This window comes from Bombina bombina, chromosome 3 (assembly GCF_027579735.1).
Source record: "Bombina bombina isolate aBomBom1 chromosome 3, aBomBom1.pri, whole genome shotgun sequence".
Lineage (NCBI taxonomy): Eukaryota > Metazoa > Chordata > Amphibia > Anura > Bombinatoridae > Bombina > Bombina bombina.
In genome coordinates, this window is record NC_069501.1 from 1,084,754,301 (window position 1) to 1,084,770,349 (window position 16,049).

The following is a 16,049-nucleotide window of genomic DNA, read 5'->3' on the forward strand; positions in this document are numbered from 1 at the left end:
GGCTCTTTGCCATTTCCTGTTGGGGAAGAGAATATCCCACAAGTAAGGATGACGCCGTGGACCGGACACACCGTTGGAGAAAGAAATTTATCAGGTAAACATAAATTCTGTTATTTCAGTTCTTTTGACAGACTTGCATTTTAGCTAATCAGTGCCTTCTCATAAGTAACTCCACCGGCATGAGCACAGTGTTAGCTATATGGCACACATGAACTAACGTCCTCTAGCTGTGATAAAATGTAAAATGCATTGAGATAAGAGGCGGCCTTCAAGGGTATGAGCCTACCTAGATTTAGCTTTCAGCTAAGAATACCAAGAGAACTAAGCAAATTTGATGATAAAAGTGAATTGGAAAGTTGTTTAAAATTGCATACCCTATCTGAATCATGACAGTTTAATTGTGACTAGACTGTCCTTTTAAAGCTGTAACTGTTTTAGTGGAAGCTTTTACTGTGTATGTGACGTTGATCACATGGTCACATGCCCATACTCCTGCTCAGAAGCTTCAATATTGCAGTTATGATAGCCACATGGTCTTCTTTGTGGACATTTACTAAATCCCTCCGGTTTTATAGTTTGTGCTTTTTCAGACATGCATGGCTATGCTTTAACTAAATCAACTAGTTATGACTTGCATTGTATATGCAGTGTGAATGCTTTATATATTTATGCATAGCTTTTTTTTAGCAAGCTTATTAGGAGCGTCTATTCTGCTGGTTCCCCCTTTATAATAATAATGTGAGCTTTTTCAGTAAGACAGCTTTGCTTATTGTTGTCTTACAGCTGGAGTGACTGCACTATGCTGGGATCCAGTCCAGAGACTTTTGTATTCGGGAAGTTCTGACCATTCTATCATCATGTGGGATATTGGAGGACGAAAAGGCACCGCAGTAGAACTACAGGGACATAAGTAAGTATGTGCACTGCAATTAAGCAAAACTATACCATCATTAGTATTAATACTGTAATATCAAACTGATTTTTAAAATAAAATCTAATTATGTCATCCTTTGTGCCGTTTTAAGCTGACTAGTGGTTTACTTATTAAATCACTCTATTTTCATTTTTTTAATAAAGGTGTCATCTGTACTCAATCATTTGTTCATTTTTGTAAACAGTCCCACAGGGAACCTTCCAAGAAGTTCCAGTAATGATGGTTGCTTAGGAACCTTCTTGGCAGTGTTCAGCAAGACTTCTGTGGAAGCAAACAACTTAGACACATACACTGGATTCTGCAGCCATATTATGTTATTATACCTGCACAGAAGCGCTGTAGTTGGTTTATAAGCCAGTAATTCCTCATACACATAGCATGGTGATACAATGTTTATTTGAAAAAGTATGTACCTTTTTTTTTTTTTTATTGTACCACTTTCCTGTGTGACTAAATATTACTGAGAATCGCGTTACTTGTAAGTGTTATATTTTACTTTAGTACCTTTATAAAATATATGTATATTATACACACAAATACTTATATGAGCATGTTGTACATAACATTTTAAATCCATGTGCATTAATATGGAGTGCCCCCCCCCCCCACTCTTCTGAGAAGACTTTCGACAAAAGAGCATTTATGAGGTCAGGCACTGATGTTAAACAAAGGTGTTCAATAGCTTTAAGGTCAGGTCTTTGTACAGATCACTCAAGTTCCTTCACACAAAACTCTTTAAAACTATGATATCATGGACATCACTTTGTGCACAAGGGCACAGTCATGCTGGACCATTATAAGTATATTCTTTTGAGTATATTCTTTGCAATTTAATTAACAAAAATCTACTACTCATTTTAAGTTCAGACTAAGTGCTATTGCATTGTCTTCTTATCATGCATTTGTTGATTATGCAAATCTACAGTGTTGACTGGTCCTTTAATCAATAAAATTGAGAACATCACTAAAAAGCAGACTGTGTGAAGTTATCCATTTGGGAAGTGACAGTCAGTAGGGTGTGAAACCCAGTACTAATTGGGGATACCGACCCCACAAAGGCACAATAACTACCCAGTGCAATGCAACTGGACCTACACAATTGTATGATTTTCAAACTAATACAAAATATATACATAATAAAGTACTAGTAATAACGCTTAAAGGGACATTATGCACTCAAAAAAATATGGGGTATTTAAATAAAGAATTCAAAGAATATAAAGTTTGTAATTGACATGTATTAGCATTTTTTCTGCTAAAGCTTCTAAAATTAATGACAAAGTTTCTCTCCATAAGAATACGTTTGTAGGACACACTAGCTACAAAGCGAGGTGTTTTTCCTCGCTCCCTAGCTAGTGTCCTTATAGCCAGCCCCCATGCTGGAACTGCTAATACATGTCAATTACAATCCCCTCCCTGACTGTTCAACTGTGCAGGGGAATAGGGAATCTCACTCACTGGGCCCCGTGCCAAGCACCCTGTTCCCCCTTCTAATTGTTTACTTGCCTGCCAGCTGTCCCCCTCCGTTTTCAGACTGAGCCCCACAAGTTGGCTGTTATTATGTGTTGCAGCATTGTGGGCTGTGCGCGAGTATGATCATGCTTTCTAACATAGCTATAATGCCCATATTCAATGCTCATACTCACGCACAGCCCACAATGCTGCAACATAGCATATCGCTAAGGGGATAATTGAGCAAACGAGACGTGCACAAAAGCTTGGAGAATATTGCGTATATTGTACATTATATGCAATGTAAACTTTGATAACTAGTAGAGCACCGTGCTTATTAGTCACAAGCTACAAGGGGGAGGCTGCTGGCATGTACTACTACATACGGGGAGTAAAGCAAACTAACACACAATGCACGGTATACCACAGTATTCACGCACAACAAGTCCAGCCGCACATACTGTTATCACTCACAGTTATGCACTAAGATGTCACGCACATATCTTCAGCACCGTCATCAAAATAGGGAGTCGGCAATTCCCGGAACCCCGCCCACACATCTCCAGTAAGATAAAACACACTATGCCTAACGCCCGCCCAGGATACCTCCCACGTCTACTAAACTCCACCAAGGATAGCCTCACCACTCCTCCAAAATGCCACCCAGCTACGTTGGGACAGATGAGCTGTCACATTTACTATGTTCACAACATATTATTTTTGGCAGCTTGTCACGTACGAGGCAGCGTTTTTATTAGCCCTGTATTTCGTACTTAACAAAAATCAGATCATAAGCACAGCACACATACTATACTGCCTTCTCAACCAACTTGACTTGGGGACAGATGTTCCAATAAAAACAGATGTATTTATTTTTTTATAACAACAAGCGTTGGTTAAAGGAGCTGAGAACTGGGATTCAGGATGTTAAAGTCAAAATCAAGAGAGGGGACCTAGAATAAGTATTCTGAGACCTGTAATGGACCGATAGTGCTGCTGCAATTATAGTATTATACTCCTGTACTTTTTTGGGCGGACGTTAGGCATAGTGTGTTTTATCTTACTGGAGATGTGTGGGCGGGTTAGAGATGTGTGGGCGGGGTTCCGGGAATTGCCGACTCCCTATTTTGATGACGGTGCTGAAGATATGTGCGCGGGATCTTAGTGCATAACTGTGAGTGATAACAGTATGTGCGGCTGGACGTGTTGTGCGTGAATACTGCGGTATACCGTGCATTGTGTGTTAGTTTGCTTTACTCCCCGTATGTAGTAGTACATGCCAGCCTCATCTGCACTGTCCGACAGACCTTTGTTAAATAAGCACAATGAGGAAATGGCTGCACAATGGGTCATTCAAAATATATAAAAATTTATTTGAACCTACCAAATGACAGGTGCATACCAAGGCAGACAGGCTGACCAAAAAAAGGCAGTCTGACGCTTTTCGTGCCCGCTAGTGGCGCTTAATCATAGACTTAGTGTACATAAGACACCCTTATATAGGGCACCAAATGCCCTCAAACTTGCCCATACTTAAATCAAGCATAGAGCACAAATAAAAACACTGACTCAATGTATACATATATGGGTCTGAATCATGTACACTATCTGCACAAATAAATTTAAACAATAAATGAATTAATCCAATTCACTAAATATAAGAAACAACTTTTTTTATATAAAAGAAAACTTCTACATGTAATGCGTTATCGATACTTATAATTAGCTGATATGATGGAAAGAAACATAACAGTATTTTAGGTTACAGGTTCTTAAAATTAACATTAACAGGACATTACAAAAAACAACAACATAGCTATAACATACCACACAAGTATATCACAAAGATCCTATAATTGAAGGTTAAGTATTGTGAAATGTATTAATATAGAAGTTAGTGTGTACGATTATATACTCTAAACTACACTACACTGCTTTTAACCTCCACTCATAAAATGGGAACTACAATCTAAAGAAACAAGAAAGAACAGAAGCGCCACATGGCCCAATATTGTTAGGTCCAAAACTTGTAGATCTTAGAATAAGAAAAGGACTCACATTTGGAAGAGCACCTCAATCAGTGCTACAGAGGCAGTCTGGGATCTATTCGGTCACCCAGAAGACCAACTTCCCACACAGGAAATGATGTCTGTATGGACAGAGAAGGGACACAGGTGCCTATATGGCCTAGTATTGTTGGTACAAGGTGACAGGATCAAAAAGTGATAAGAATGGTACTCACAATATGGAAAGCACCTCCTTTGATGCTATAGGAGCAGGAAGGGATCAATTCAGTCACCCAACAGACTTGTGGCAAGGCATCCAAATAGAGGCAGTAGTTCAGAGGGTCCCACAGTGATCCGGATAGTGATTATCCTCAGATAAAAGGCAAAAAATTCCAAAGAAAGAGCAGCAAGTGTTCAAATGCTAAAATTGACTTTTAATAAAAAGATTAAAATTACAGGCAACACGTTTCTCAGCCAATGGCTGTTTCATCAGGCTTCATAAAATATTTACTGAACACTTATATAATATAATGGGAACTAATAGTTTATACAAAATAGCTAATGTCCCATTCTTTGTTCATTCCGCTAGGAATCCTCGTTTTTAATTTAAATATCCAGTATAACTCCTTTTTATCCAATTTTTTTTTATTTATTTCCACCTCTGATTGGCATTTTTACCATATCAATTGTCTTAATTGAAAACTTGCCAACATTTGTAAAGTGTACTTCATTGAAGTGCTGGACTACTGTAGAATCTTTATTGTAGTTCTTCACATCGTTATAATTTTCACGAGCCATAATGCCCATCTGCCTAGTAGTTTTCCCAACATACTGACAGTGGCAAATCAAGCACTCCCAACAGATACACCACAAATGTTGTTTTACAATTGGCATACAACTCAATAATATAATGGGAGTTATCTGTTGTAGATCTAACTTATTTAGTCAAATCTATCATACCACAAGTCAAGCATCCCCTAGCCCCAAATTTAAAGTTGCCCTTTGTGGTCAACCAAGTGTGATCTTTTCTCATTTTCTGTACTAAGCTAGGTGCTAGCCTAGTTGCTAGGGTCACAGGTTTCTTAGATACAAATTTACATTGACCATTTACATCTTTCCCTAATTGGCCAAAGCAGTGGGGAATACAAATCGGAAATAGTTTTTCAAAGGGCGGAGTCCACAGATTGATTTTAGATTTGATTTCATGAAATTGCATCTCTGTCATAAACCACTAAAATGCATTCTATAATGTGACTATTATGATTAACATTGAATCTTAAATGTAGTGGTCTACTCCCTTCAGAGCTCATTTTTTTTTTTTATGTTTTTTTTTCTAAAATTTTAGATTATTATATGCTTCTTTTACAGTGATAAAATTCAGTCCATCTCCTATGCCCACCATTCGCGACAGCTGATATCGTGCAGTGCTGACGGCGGCATTGTAGTATGGAACATGGATATAGAAAGACAGGAGGTAAACATATTTAAATTTTTTGTTACGCATTTTACTTTAAAATATATTGAAACTATGAGATGAGTAGGAAGGGTTAGTCAAAGAAACGTGCTTCAGCATGATATTCCCTGTTATAAAATCCATTTTGGTGTTTTGTGTAGTGCTCAGCCAAATGTTGTAAGTTGTGATGAGAAGTCGCTATCAAGGGAAGGGTGCACAGGTTTGTTATCACCCTAGACATGTCTAGGGTTAACTGCCTGTGACTCTGGGGACAGCACAGCTTCCTGTGAGTGACCGTGAGCACCCAGGGCTGAGCATGTCACAGGGTCATAGGATGTGTACCTGGTCTGGTATGAGAGTGCAGTCCAATTCCGTGTTTTGTATGTCTAGGGTGATTACATAAGGCTGTGCACCCTTCCCTTGTTCCCAGTTTGTTTGGATTTGAGAGCTTGCATTGTGTGGCTGTTTTAGGGTCCCAGGTATTGGAAAGGACCTTGATGTGGTACCTGGGCTTGTCCCATTTGGCCAGATGCGGTAACTAACCTTTCCATTTTTGCTTTTAAATCTTAGCTGAGAAGCTTGTAAGTGAGTGCTGGACTTTCTCTGTGTGTTGTATTAATTTGTTTTGTAATTTTCCCTATGGTTCTTGCACCCAGACCTGTCTGGGGTTAACTGCCTGTGACTCTGGGGACAGCACAGCTTCCTGTGAGTGCCCGTGAGCACCCAGGGCTGAACATGTTACAGGGTCATGGGATGTGTACCCGGTCCAGTATGAGAGTGCAGTCCCCTTCCGTGTTTTGTATATGTCTAGGGTGATTACAAAAGCTTGTGCACCCTTCCCTTGTTCCCAGTTTGTTTGGATTTGAGAGCTTGCATTGTGTGGCTGTTTTAGGGTCCCAGGTATTGGAAAGGACCTTGATGTGGTACCTGGGCTTGTCCCAGACAATATGTATATTAAATAATGTATGTATAATATAATAATATTGTGTAGTGTGTGTGTGTGTGTGTGTGTATGTATGTATATATATATATATATATATATATATATATATATATATATATATATATATATATATATGTATATGTATATATATATATATATATAGTCTGATCTAGTCAGACTCTAGTCTGATCTAATCTTTCAGGCTGTGAGGCTGGCGCTGCAAAAGTAATCTTGCTTGCTGAAGTGAATTCACATAGCAGCATGTGTCAGCGTGGGTCTTCTCACTGATGTGACGTCACATGCGTGATCACGTGACGCCTGTCACAGTACGCACAGGATGCTTGTAGTCCGGGGTCCTGCTCCAGCTGAGAAGCAGGCTAGTATGGATGCCCCATGCAGGTTGTGGGTGGAGGTATTGGAACACGCTGGGTATAGGTTGGCTATAGCCGAATGCAGCCCGGACCAGTAAAAATATGAAAACACTTAAATCATCTTAACAGCTGCCTGTGTCCAGTTTTCTTTAACACATTTTACCGGGCAGAAACCTAAAATACCGGACTGTCCAGTCAAATAACAGACACCTGGCAAGCCTAATTTCTACCGTCCACCTTTATGGGCAATTGTTAAAGGGCCAGTGTATACAGAGAAATCACAGATCAAAATATGAATAGTAAATGTTGCTACACAAGAACAATGGCACCACTAGGGCTTTTTCCCTTTATAATAATTTAACAAAAATAATGCTTTATCATTAGTCAAACGTCAGTTATATAGGGAATGGTGCTAAATGCATAAAATAGAATAATGAATACTAAGTAGAGACTCACAAAAGGTTTGTGAATATCTACTGGAAGTATGCACCTGTAAGCACTCTCAGCCTAGACTGTAGGGCAGTCACTCCAGAATTAAATAAATAAAATTTAACTTTTATTGTAATCTACACTTAAAATAAGGGTAACAAACACATTAAAGTCGACACTAGCACTCAAATGTAATCAGACACTCTTTGCACAACAAGAGGGAAAATAACTATAGTATCATCTGCCTATGGTAAATAAATATGTATCCCTGTACTTGTGCTATAAGATCCCAGCTATAGTATATTAGCGTATCCAATTGGTGTATAAATTCTATAATTATATTACATACACCCTAAGTAAGGATATCTAAATATCAGGATAGCTCTGAATGACAGTAATAGCGCCTTTAGTTAGACAGCTGTATCCCTTCTCAATATACGTTAATTATGGCTGCTGGTTAGTCCTTCTTGAGCAACAGATCACATAATATATTTAAATTCGCCAGGTACAGTGTATTTGTTTGGGGACAACAGTTACCATATGTTGCCAATGTGAGTCACAATTGTATCAAGGTATACCTTCAATGCAGAGGAACATTGTGATTATATTGATTCTAGTTGCTACATGACAGGGCTAATATATTGCCTAAAAAACGGTAAATGTAAGTAAGGACTTTGTGCAGCATGTGTCCAGTACGTAACACAAGGGTGAACAGAGGATGCCTGTATATTTAAGTTAGTAACTACGGCACAACCCAGACTATTCAACAAATTAACTGAGTATAGCTGTTAGTGTAAGTGGTCTAGATTAACATCGGTAGTGCTAGGCTTGTTAAAAACTGAGCGCCCAAACGCTCACTGTAACTCCTGACTAGTTTCGCCCATCTGGGCTTTGTCAAAGGCGGCGAGCCGCCGATTGTTTGGGAGTATATGCCGGGTAAACCGGGACAGAGCAAGCAAATTGGCAGCTCAGAGTCCCAATCATGAAATATTATTATGTGTATCGGGAGCTGTCATTGAATTTAACTAAATGATCGTATTCTCCTGTCTTAGGTTTCTTGGAAAAGCCACTCTAGTTGATCTTTTATTATGCTTTGTATGTCATTGCGATTTCTGTTATTTCTTAGAGGTATTAAGTCCCACACTGTAATATATAATCTTGTCTATAAGCATCGTTGTATAAAGACGTTGTCTTCATGTCATTCTTAAACAGCATTGGCAGCACAAAGTTATGTGATGAACAGATTGACAGACAAATACGCTAATTATACTACTGTTATGCATTTTGATAATACAAAAGAGAAAGTGTTCGTGTTGTGTAAGTGAAAGTGTCAAACAACAATAGAAATGCCAACAATTAATAAACCTAGCACTAGTGATCCTGTGTGAACATGCATTATTTATGAGAAATCTGTAAATATACTACTCAAATCGTGATGGTTGTGTGTGATGTGTGATCTGAATGTTGATGCTGTTGGCTGTGCAACAAGCTCTATTTATGTGAATACAGGAGTGACTGCCCTACAGTCTAGGCTGAGAGTGCTTACAGGTGCATACTTCCAGTAGATATTCACAAACCTTTTGTGAGTCTCTACTTGGTATTCAGTATATGAATAGTAAATGCCTGAGCTAATGAAATTGAAAAGAAAAAATAAGTACTTTAATCTTTCCATTTCCTACTCCTGATATTACTTTGGGTGGTGCTGACGCTCCGCAAGGAAAGGGCTGAGCTGTGCTTGAGGCTAACACGCCCACCAATCGTATGCCATTTGCAAATCTGTATGAGCTGACTCGAGTAGAATGTTTTATACTACATTGTATGCAGTAATATTTATTAAAAAGTGATATTCACAAAACTCTACTAGATTACTGGCAGAAAAAAGTGTGTCCATGTGAAGCAGTGCCATATAACTGAGACCAGCTGCGGTCTATGACCTATGGTCCAGCTGAAGACTATGGTTCATATTCTGTGGGCTCCTTACACAGGCCTGCCGCTGCATCAGTGCACAAAAATGGGATACAACTCTACAGTACCTGGTATCCGGTATATCTCACGAATCACCATGTTGTGCGCTGATACAGCGGCAGGTCTGTGCAAAGAGCCCACAGAATGTTTAGCATAATCTTCAGCTGGACAAAAAAAAAGGAACATTTATGCTGGTATTCATTATGAATAAGAAGCTATGCAGGCACTTGTTTCTTATAACTGTTGCCTGACATCATCCTGTATAGATCTTCTGTACGCAAGTAATCAGATCGATCAACAGCGGTGCATGCACTATTAGGGAACTATATATTTTTATATATTGTAATGCATACCAGCAATGGGAAATTTACTGAACATGTGATGCGCATGAGGAAGAGCCGCAGATTTTCTGGTTTTATAGATGCTCCGATTGACGATCCGTTTCCTCCTGATTCATTCCTGAATCATGAGTCACTACTGACTGTGTGTGTGTGACAGTCCGACTCCTGAATTCTGGACTTGTGTGCTTGGACTACAAGCTATATAGATATAGCTCTAAATCTAAGCCAACTTTTACTTAGCAACATATATATATAAAGTTCAAAGTAGACAAGCACTCCAGAAATCCAAATCACATGCCCAGGGTGCAACAGATAGGTAAATAGAAAGTAATGAAGAGTGCACTCGCCAGGACTTTTCAAAGTTTTATTCCAAATATGTGAACGTTTTCGGGGGATTAGCCCCTTCCTCAGACATACAAAAAACAATATGAGCAAAACCCACACCAGACACCCTTATAAAGGTGGGCCAGCCAATCACATGCTCTCCAAAGTAAGGTGCCTCCCACAAGTGAGGACACCCCCATGGCAACAAATGAGTCTGACCCAATACAGCAGTCAAAAGTGAACATAAATTAACAGCAGGGAAATACAAGATAAATAAGTTACATAAGTTAAATACATCATTATAATAAATCCAAGTTCATATCCACCTAAGGTCAGGATCTTCAAAAATGATATTTCATAAACACATAGGTAAAGTACATCAAAAGCATGAATATGTGTTAGCATATGGGCATGTCAGAAACTCAGAAGTAGGGTGGGGCAGGCTTATGTGTACACCATACGTCAGAAAAGCCTAAAAACAACATTGTTAAGTCTAAAATAATTGTAAGGTCTGCAAATGAAGTGTGTCCCCATAGAAGCATTTGTAACAACTGTAAATACACATACCAGTGTCTGTATAAGGGCCAGAGTTCATGATGTAAAAGACAGGGGGGGGGAAGGGGGGATGTAAGGCAGTTGCAGAAAAAAAGTTGCAGAAAAAAACCAGGAAACATCAGGGCATTCAAAATGGCTCTGTCGGCTGGTTGTCATAGCAACCCTGAATACAAGAATGTAAACACGCCAGCTGGGGCCATAAAACTAGTAGCAAAAAAGTAACAAACAGTAGAGGGTTGTTATGCACAGATGATGAGAAAAGTGTAACATCATAGCGCTATGTATGCAATTGTTTCAGTGGTCCGTATTCAACTAGTGTATAGAGCAATATTACAGACAGATGTCAGTGCATATAGTAAGCTGTGGACTTGGTCTAAATAGGCACCAAACATACCAGGGTCCATTAGAGTCTCTAGCGCTGTGAAGCATCAGGGGGGAAAAAACGGGAACGTCATTGTAATTCAAAGGGAGCGTTACCGGCCGGTTGCCATAGCAACCCAAACTAAACAACTAGCATAACCATGCAGATTACAGCGCTAAAAAAGGGGCCAATTAAATAAAAAGTGTATGTCAGCCAAACAGCTAAGTAACATCACATGTAAGGTCTGTGCCAGGTGTCATAAATAACATAGCATGTAGTATGGTCAGATAGGAACACCTAAATGGCTGTGTGCATGTAAGATCTGTTATAGTAATAAGGGTCCTAAGGGATGTTACATAATACAAATGGGTGACAGGCCCTCCAGTGGATGAGGTATAGAAGGATATAATGGAAGGATATAATAGGAGAGCTCATAGAGCAGATTAAATCAGACATACTTCATTGCATATTACAGATATGAATTATAATTAATCAGGCATTATACACATTGTAGATATAAATACATATTAGAGCTGTCAAACTTGGAAAATTGATATGAAAGTTAAACAACATGTACATAGATGTAAATAGAGTCCAAAAGTCAAAAATCACAAACACACCTGCCAATCTAGATGTGTATTGAGCCCTTTTGGTATGAGGGTCTCCAAAATATAGGTCCAACGGGCTTCCTTTCTAAGTAGCAGGGTATTTCTGTCACCCCCCCTGCTAAGGGGAGGGACATGGTCAGTAATAGTGTACCTGAGGTCCTTGACTGTATGGTTGCAGTTGGCGAAATGGCGTGCCACCGGTAGCTCTGAGGTTCCATTTTTAATAGCCATTCTGATGGCCGACCGATGGTTAGCCATTCTTGTGCGTAGGTCATCCGTCGTTTTACCCACGTAAAAAAGGCCACAAATACAGTGTAGCAAATAGATTATATGAGTGGTGGTACAAGTCAATCTGTATTTGTGGAAGTACTTTTTCCTTTTATGTGAATGCGTGAAGTAGTTGCCGGTTGTTAAGGCACTACACGTAGTGCAGCCGATGCACCTAAATACACCTTTTTTCTCCAATTTGAGCCAGGTATCTTTGGTATAACTCTTAACTGGGTCAGTTTTTACCAATATGTCCCTTAGGGATCTTGATCTCCTAAAGCCAATACGGGGTGGGGGCATTTGTTGAAAGGGTAAGGCGGGGTCCGTGTTGATGACATTCCAATTGTCCTGTAAGTGTTTACTGATTCTTTGTTTGTCCCCAGTATAGGTGGTCACAAAGGTCATCCTAGGGGTATTTTTATCATCCCTATTAGTATCTTGATTAGTCAGTAGTTGTGTTTTTTGTTGTGCAAGAAGTTTTGGAGGATAACCCCGCTGTGTGAATCTATTAGCCATTTCAGTTAATTGTAAATCCTATATATATACATGGGATACTGAATCCGGTTCGGGGTGGGCATATACATATATATTCAGAAATAAAGGGAAAATATATATGCTATAAACACATATGTATTAATAAAATATAGGAAAAAATATAGATGAACTTTAAGGCGATTGAAAATGTAATTAGACAAGCATTTTTGGTGCACTAACCACTGGTTATAGAATTGCCCCCCCCCCCCCCTTTATTTTCAGTAAAATCCCCCGAGGGTGAACAGTTACAACACCTGTAATGTTTTTATCAACTGTAAATTCTGCAATGTACAGTAATAACCCCACACTGTAACTTTTAAAAATGTTTAATTATATTTTATACCTAGAAAAAATATCCAGTGTGTACCCCCTAAAGACCACCTCAAGCCCTCTCCTCACCTTGAAGGCAGGAGTCTGTTGAGAACTGCTGTGACCTCATATTTGAATCAGTGAACTGTTAACTGAACTATTCATTGCAAAGGAGTTCACTGATTCAATAGCACTGCTGAGTGAGTCATTGCAAAGGAGGAGTTGGCATAACTCACTCTAGGATCGTATTACTAGTGTTGCTGCAGACTCAGGAAGTGAACTGTTTTGAAAGAATCAGTTCAGTCTGGTGAACTGATTCATACAGTTCACTGAAAAGAACCAGTTCAAAAGAACGATTCGTTCAGGAACTGGACATCACTACTGTGTTGCCTTTTGTAATGGCATCGTTTCTAAGGGTGGGGCATGCACAATGTGCGGCAAGGAGTGAGACCGGAGAGGCCGCACAACCAGAAAATATTCTAAGGGTATAGGTAAGACAATTTCAAAATGGACTTTTCTAAAAATATTTACAACAAATAAAAAGGATGTATATAGATTGATCAGTAAACTATCCCTTTAAACTTTCCCATGCAGCCGTGTTTTTTTAAGACATGGACGACTATTAAAAACAGGGGCACTTTCATTGATGAAACTTTACATTGCACCATATTTGTAGAAATACTTACCTCTTCGTCTTGAAAGCCGATCCAGCTGCTCTCCAGCCCGTCGCAAGCCTCTTCCTACGCCAGCAATGACTTTTCCGGTATTCTCCCATCACTGCTCCCCCCGGGGGGGGGGGGGGGAGCCTTGCCTAAAGTAACGCTGTGATTGGGGGAAGGCCGGAATCATCATTTCTGACGTAGGAAGAGGCTTGCGACGGGCGGGGGAAGCGACATCATCAGTGATCCGGCTTTCAAGACGAAGAGGTAAGTATTTATACAAATATGGTGCAATGTAAAGTTTCATCAATGAAAGTGCCCCTGTTTTTAATATTTTTAAAAACCGGGCACTACTTGATGATACTTTACATTAACTTTAACAAACAGTCAATGTCAGTCATTACTAATATATTAAATTAATATATATATATTTTTTTAGGAATTGAATATGTGTAGATTTAATCAAATCTAGTAAAAATGCTCTGAAAACTTTTGAATGTTTTTCAGATTATTGCAGCATATTTCAATTAAAATCTGCAAGGTTACATATTTAAATACAGCTTAACCCTTTGCCTAGCAATGTATTGCAGTCCTCTGATATCCAAAGTGCTGCAGCATTTAATGGCAGACATGAAGGTAAAGCAAAATGTATGTTGCATATTTAAAGGAGGTTGTATCAGTCTGGATTTTAACAGTTTGAAAATAGGTGGATGTGTTGGGTTGAAAAAAATAATTTTAAGATCAAAAAGTGAGGATTCTAAGCCCCCACCTTACACAAAATGAATACTTGATAATTCTGTGCTAGTTGCAGCCTGTTCTAAATAAGCTGCATGTGGTGAAAGTATTTGTAGTCTTATACATCTATTAAACCTGCTGTATTTCTCTTTTTAAACATCAGCTGTTTTATTTATTATTATAATGCATCTAACACACATAGTAAACATATTGTAGTAACAATAGAAAAATGTGTCAGTGCCCAGTGTGTGTGTCCCTAGTTTACTTTTTGAGGGTTTTATTTTATTCAGTGGTTTATTTCTAATTAAATATCACAAAGGGAATATTTAATGTGATGTCAACTAGGTTTTAGCTAAATTCTAAAACAAATTGACATAAATTACTGATACAATATATGGTTCCTGTATTAAAACAATGAAAAACAGCAATTTATTAAGATTATGGAAATGGACAGAATATTCTTAACTTAAAACTCCACCATCTGTAGAGACTGAATGTAATTGATTTGATTCATTGGACCAGATCGGGTACGTAAGCTCTTGACACCTGAAACCTCTTACAAAATAAATTCTTGGTTGGACCAAAAAGGACTCAGAATTGTCTCCTGTAGTATCACAAATCTTAATCTGCCAATTTGCAGAAATGGTTTCCTAGCATTGGCCTTCTCCATAGCATTCCTTCTATGAAAGAAAAAGGCGCCACATTGTGCGTTCAGTGAGTACACAGATAAAGTCTATACATGTCACACGATACTCAAAAAAGGTGGCAGCACTCATGTGTGCTATATGAAACAGAGAAAAAAGAGGGCAAGAAGAAGAGGCGCTAAAAAGAAGCACTAGGAGTTAATGATCTATAGAGGGATGTGTAGGGTATGTTGCAACAGGTTTCTCTTTGCCTATTCTTTACTTCTGTTACCATTCAATATTACTAGAGAGTAATATCCTACAACAATTTATTATGTAACATAAAAAATTCCACAATAAAAATACACAGTACGATGCGCTCCTTCAAAAGAATAAAAACATAAAAATTTATAAAAAACTAAGTGTTGCAACACTAAAAAGTAGCTTCTACTGAAACTAAGCCGGCGTATACATATACATTTTTCTCTTGTAAAGGTGTATCCAGTCCACGGGTTCATCCATTACTTGTGGGATATTCTCCTTCCCAACAGGAAGCTGCAAGAGGACACCCACAGCAGAGCTGTCTATATAGCTCCTCTCCTAACTGCCACCCCCAGTCATTCTCTTTCAGCTCTCGACAAGAAAGGAAGTATCAAGAGAGATGTGGTGACTTAGTGTAGGTTTTACCTTCAATCAAAAGTTTGTTATTTTTAAACGGTACCGGCGTTGTACTGTTTTTACTCTCAGGCAGAAATTGGAAGAAGACTTCTGCCTGGAGGTTTGATGATCTTAGCGGTTTATAACTAAGGTCCATTGCTGTTCTCACACATAAATGAAGTATGGAAAGAAAACTTCAGTTGGGGGGACGGTCTGCAGATTGCCTGCTTTGAGGTATGTTCAGTATATTTTTTTCTAGAGAGATGATAAGGTCTAGAAAATTCTGACAGTGCCTGGTATATTTAAGGTAAGCCTGATACAGTGATTTAACAACAACTGGGATTATGCTTGCAAAAAGGGATAATATTCATGTTAAAACCTATATTACTTTTGCATGATTTATAAATAAAAACGTTTTTTCTCTGAGGGTGATAAATCTTTATTTGGGGCCTAGTTTCCACATGGCTTGTTAGATTACTCCTAGGAGTACTTTTTTAAGGCCCTCTGACATTGAGTGCATGGT

General features: G+C 38.7%; 1 protein-coding gene across 1 annotated transcript in view; it reads left to right on the top strand.

Moving 5' to 3' along the window:
- The window catches only part of WDFY2 (WD repeat and FYVE domain containing 2), a 336,435-nt gene that overhangs the window by 243,224 nt on the left and 77,162 nt on the right, over positions 1 to 16,049 (top strand). The window contains exons 7-8 of the mRNA XM_053708379.1: positions 784 to 910; positions 5,761 to 5,866. Of these exons, the coding sequence (XP_053564354.1) occupies positions 784 to 910; positions 5,761 to 5,866 (233 nt within the window). The remainder of the gene's footprint in view (positions 1 to 783; positions 911 to 5,760; positions 5,867 to 16,049) is intronic.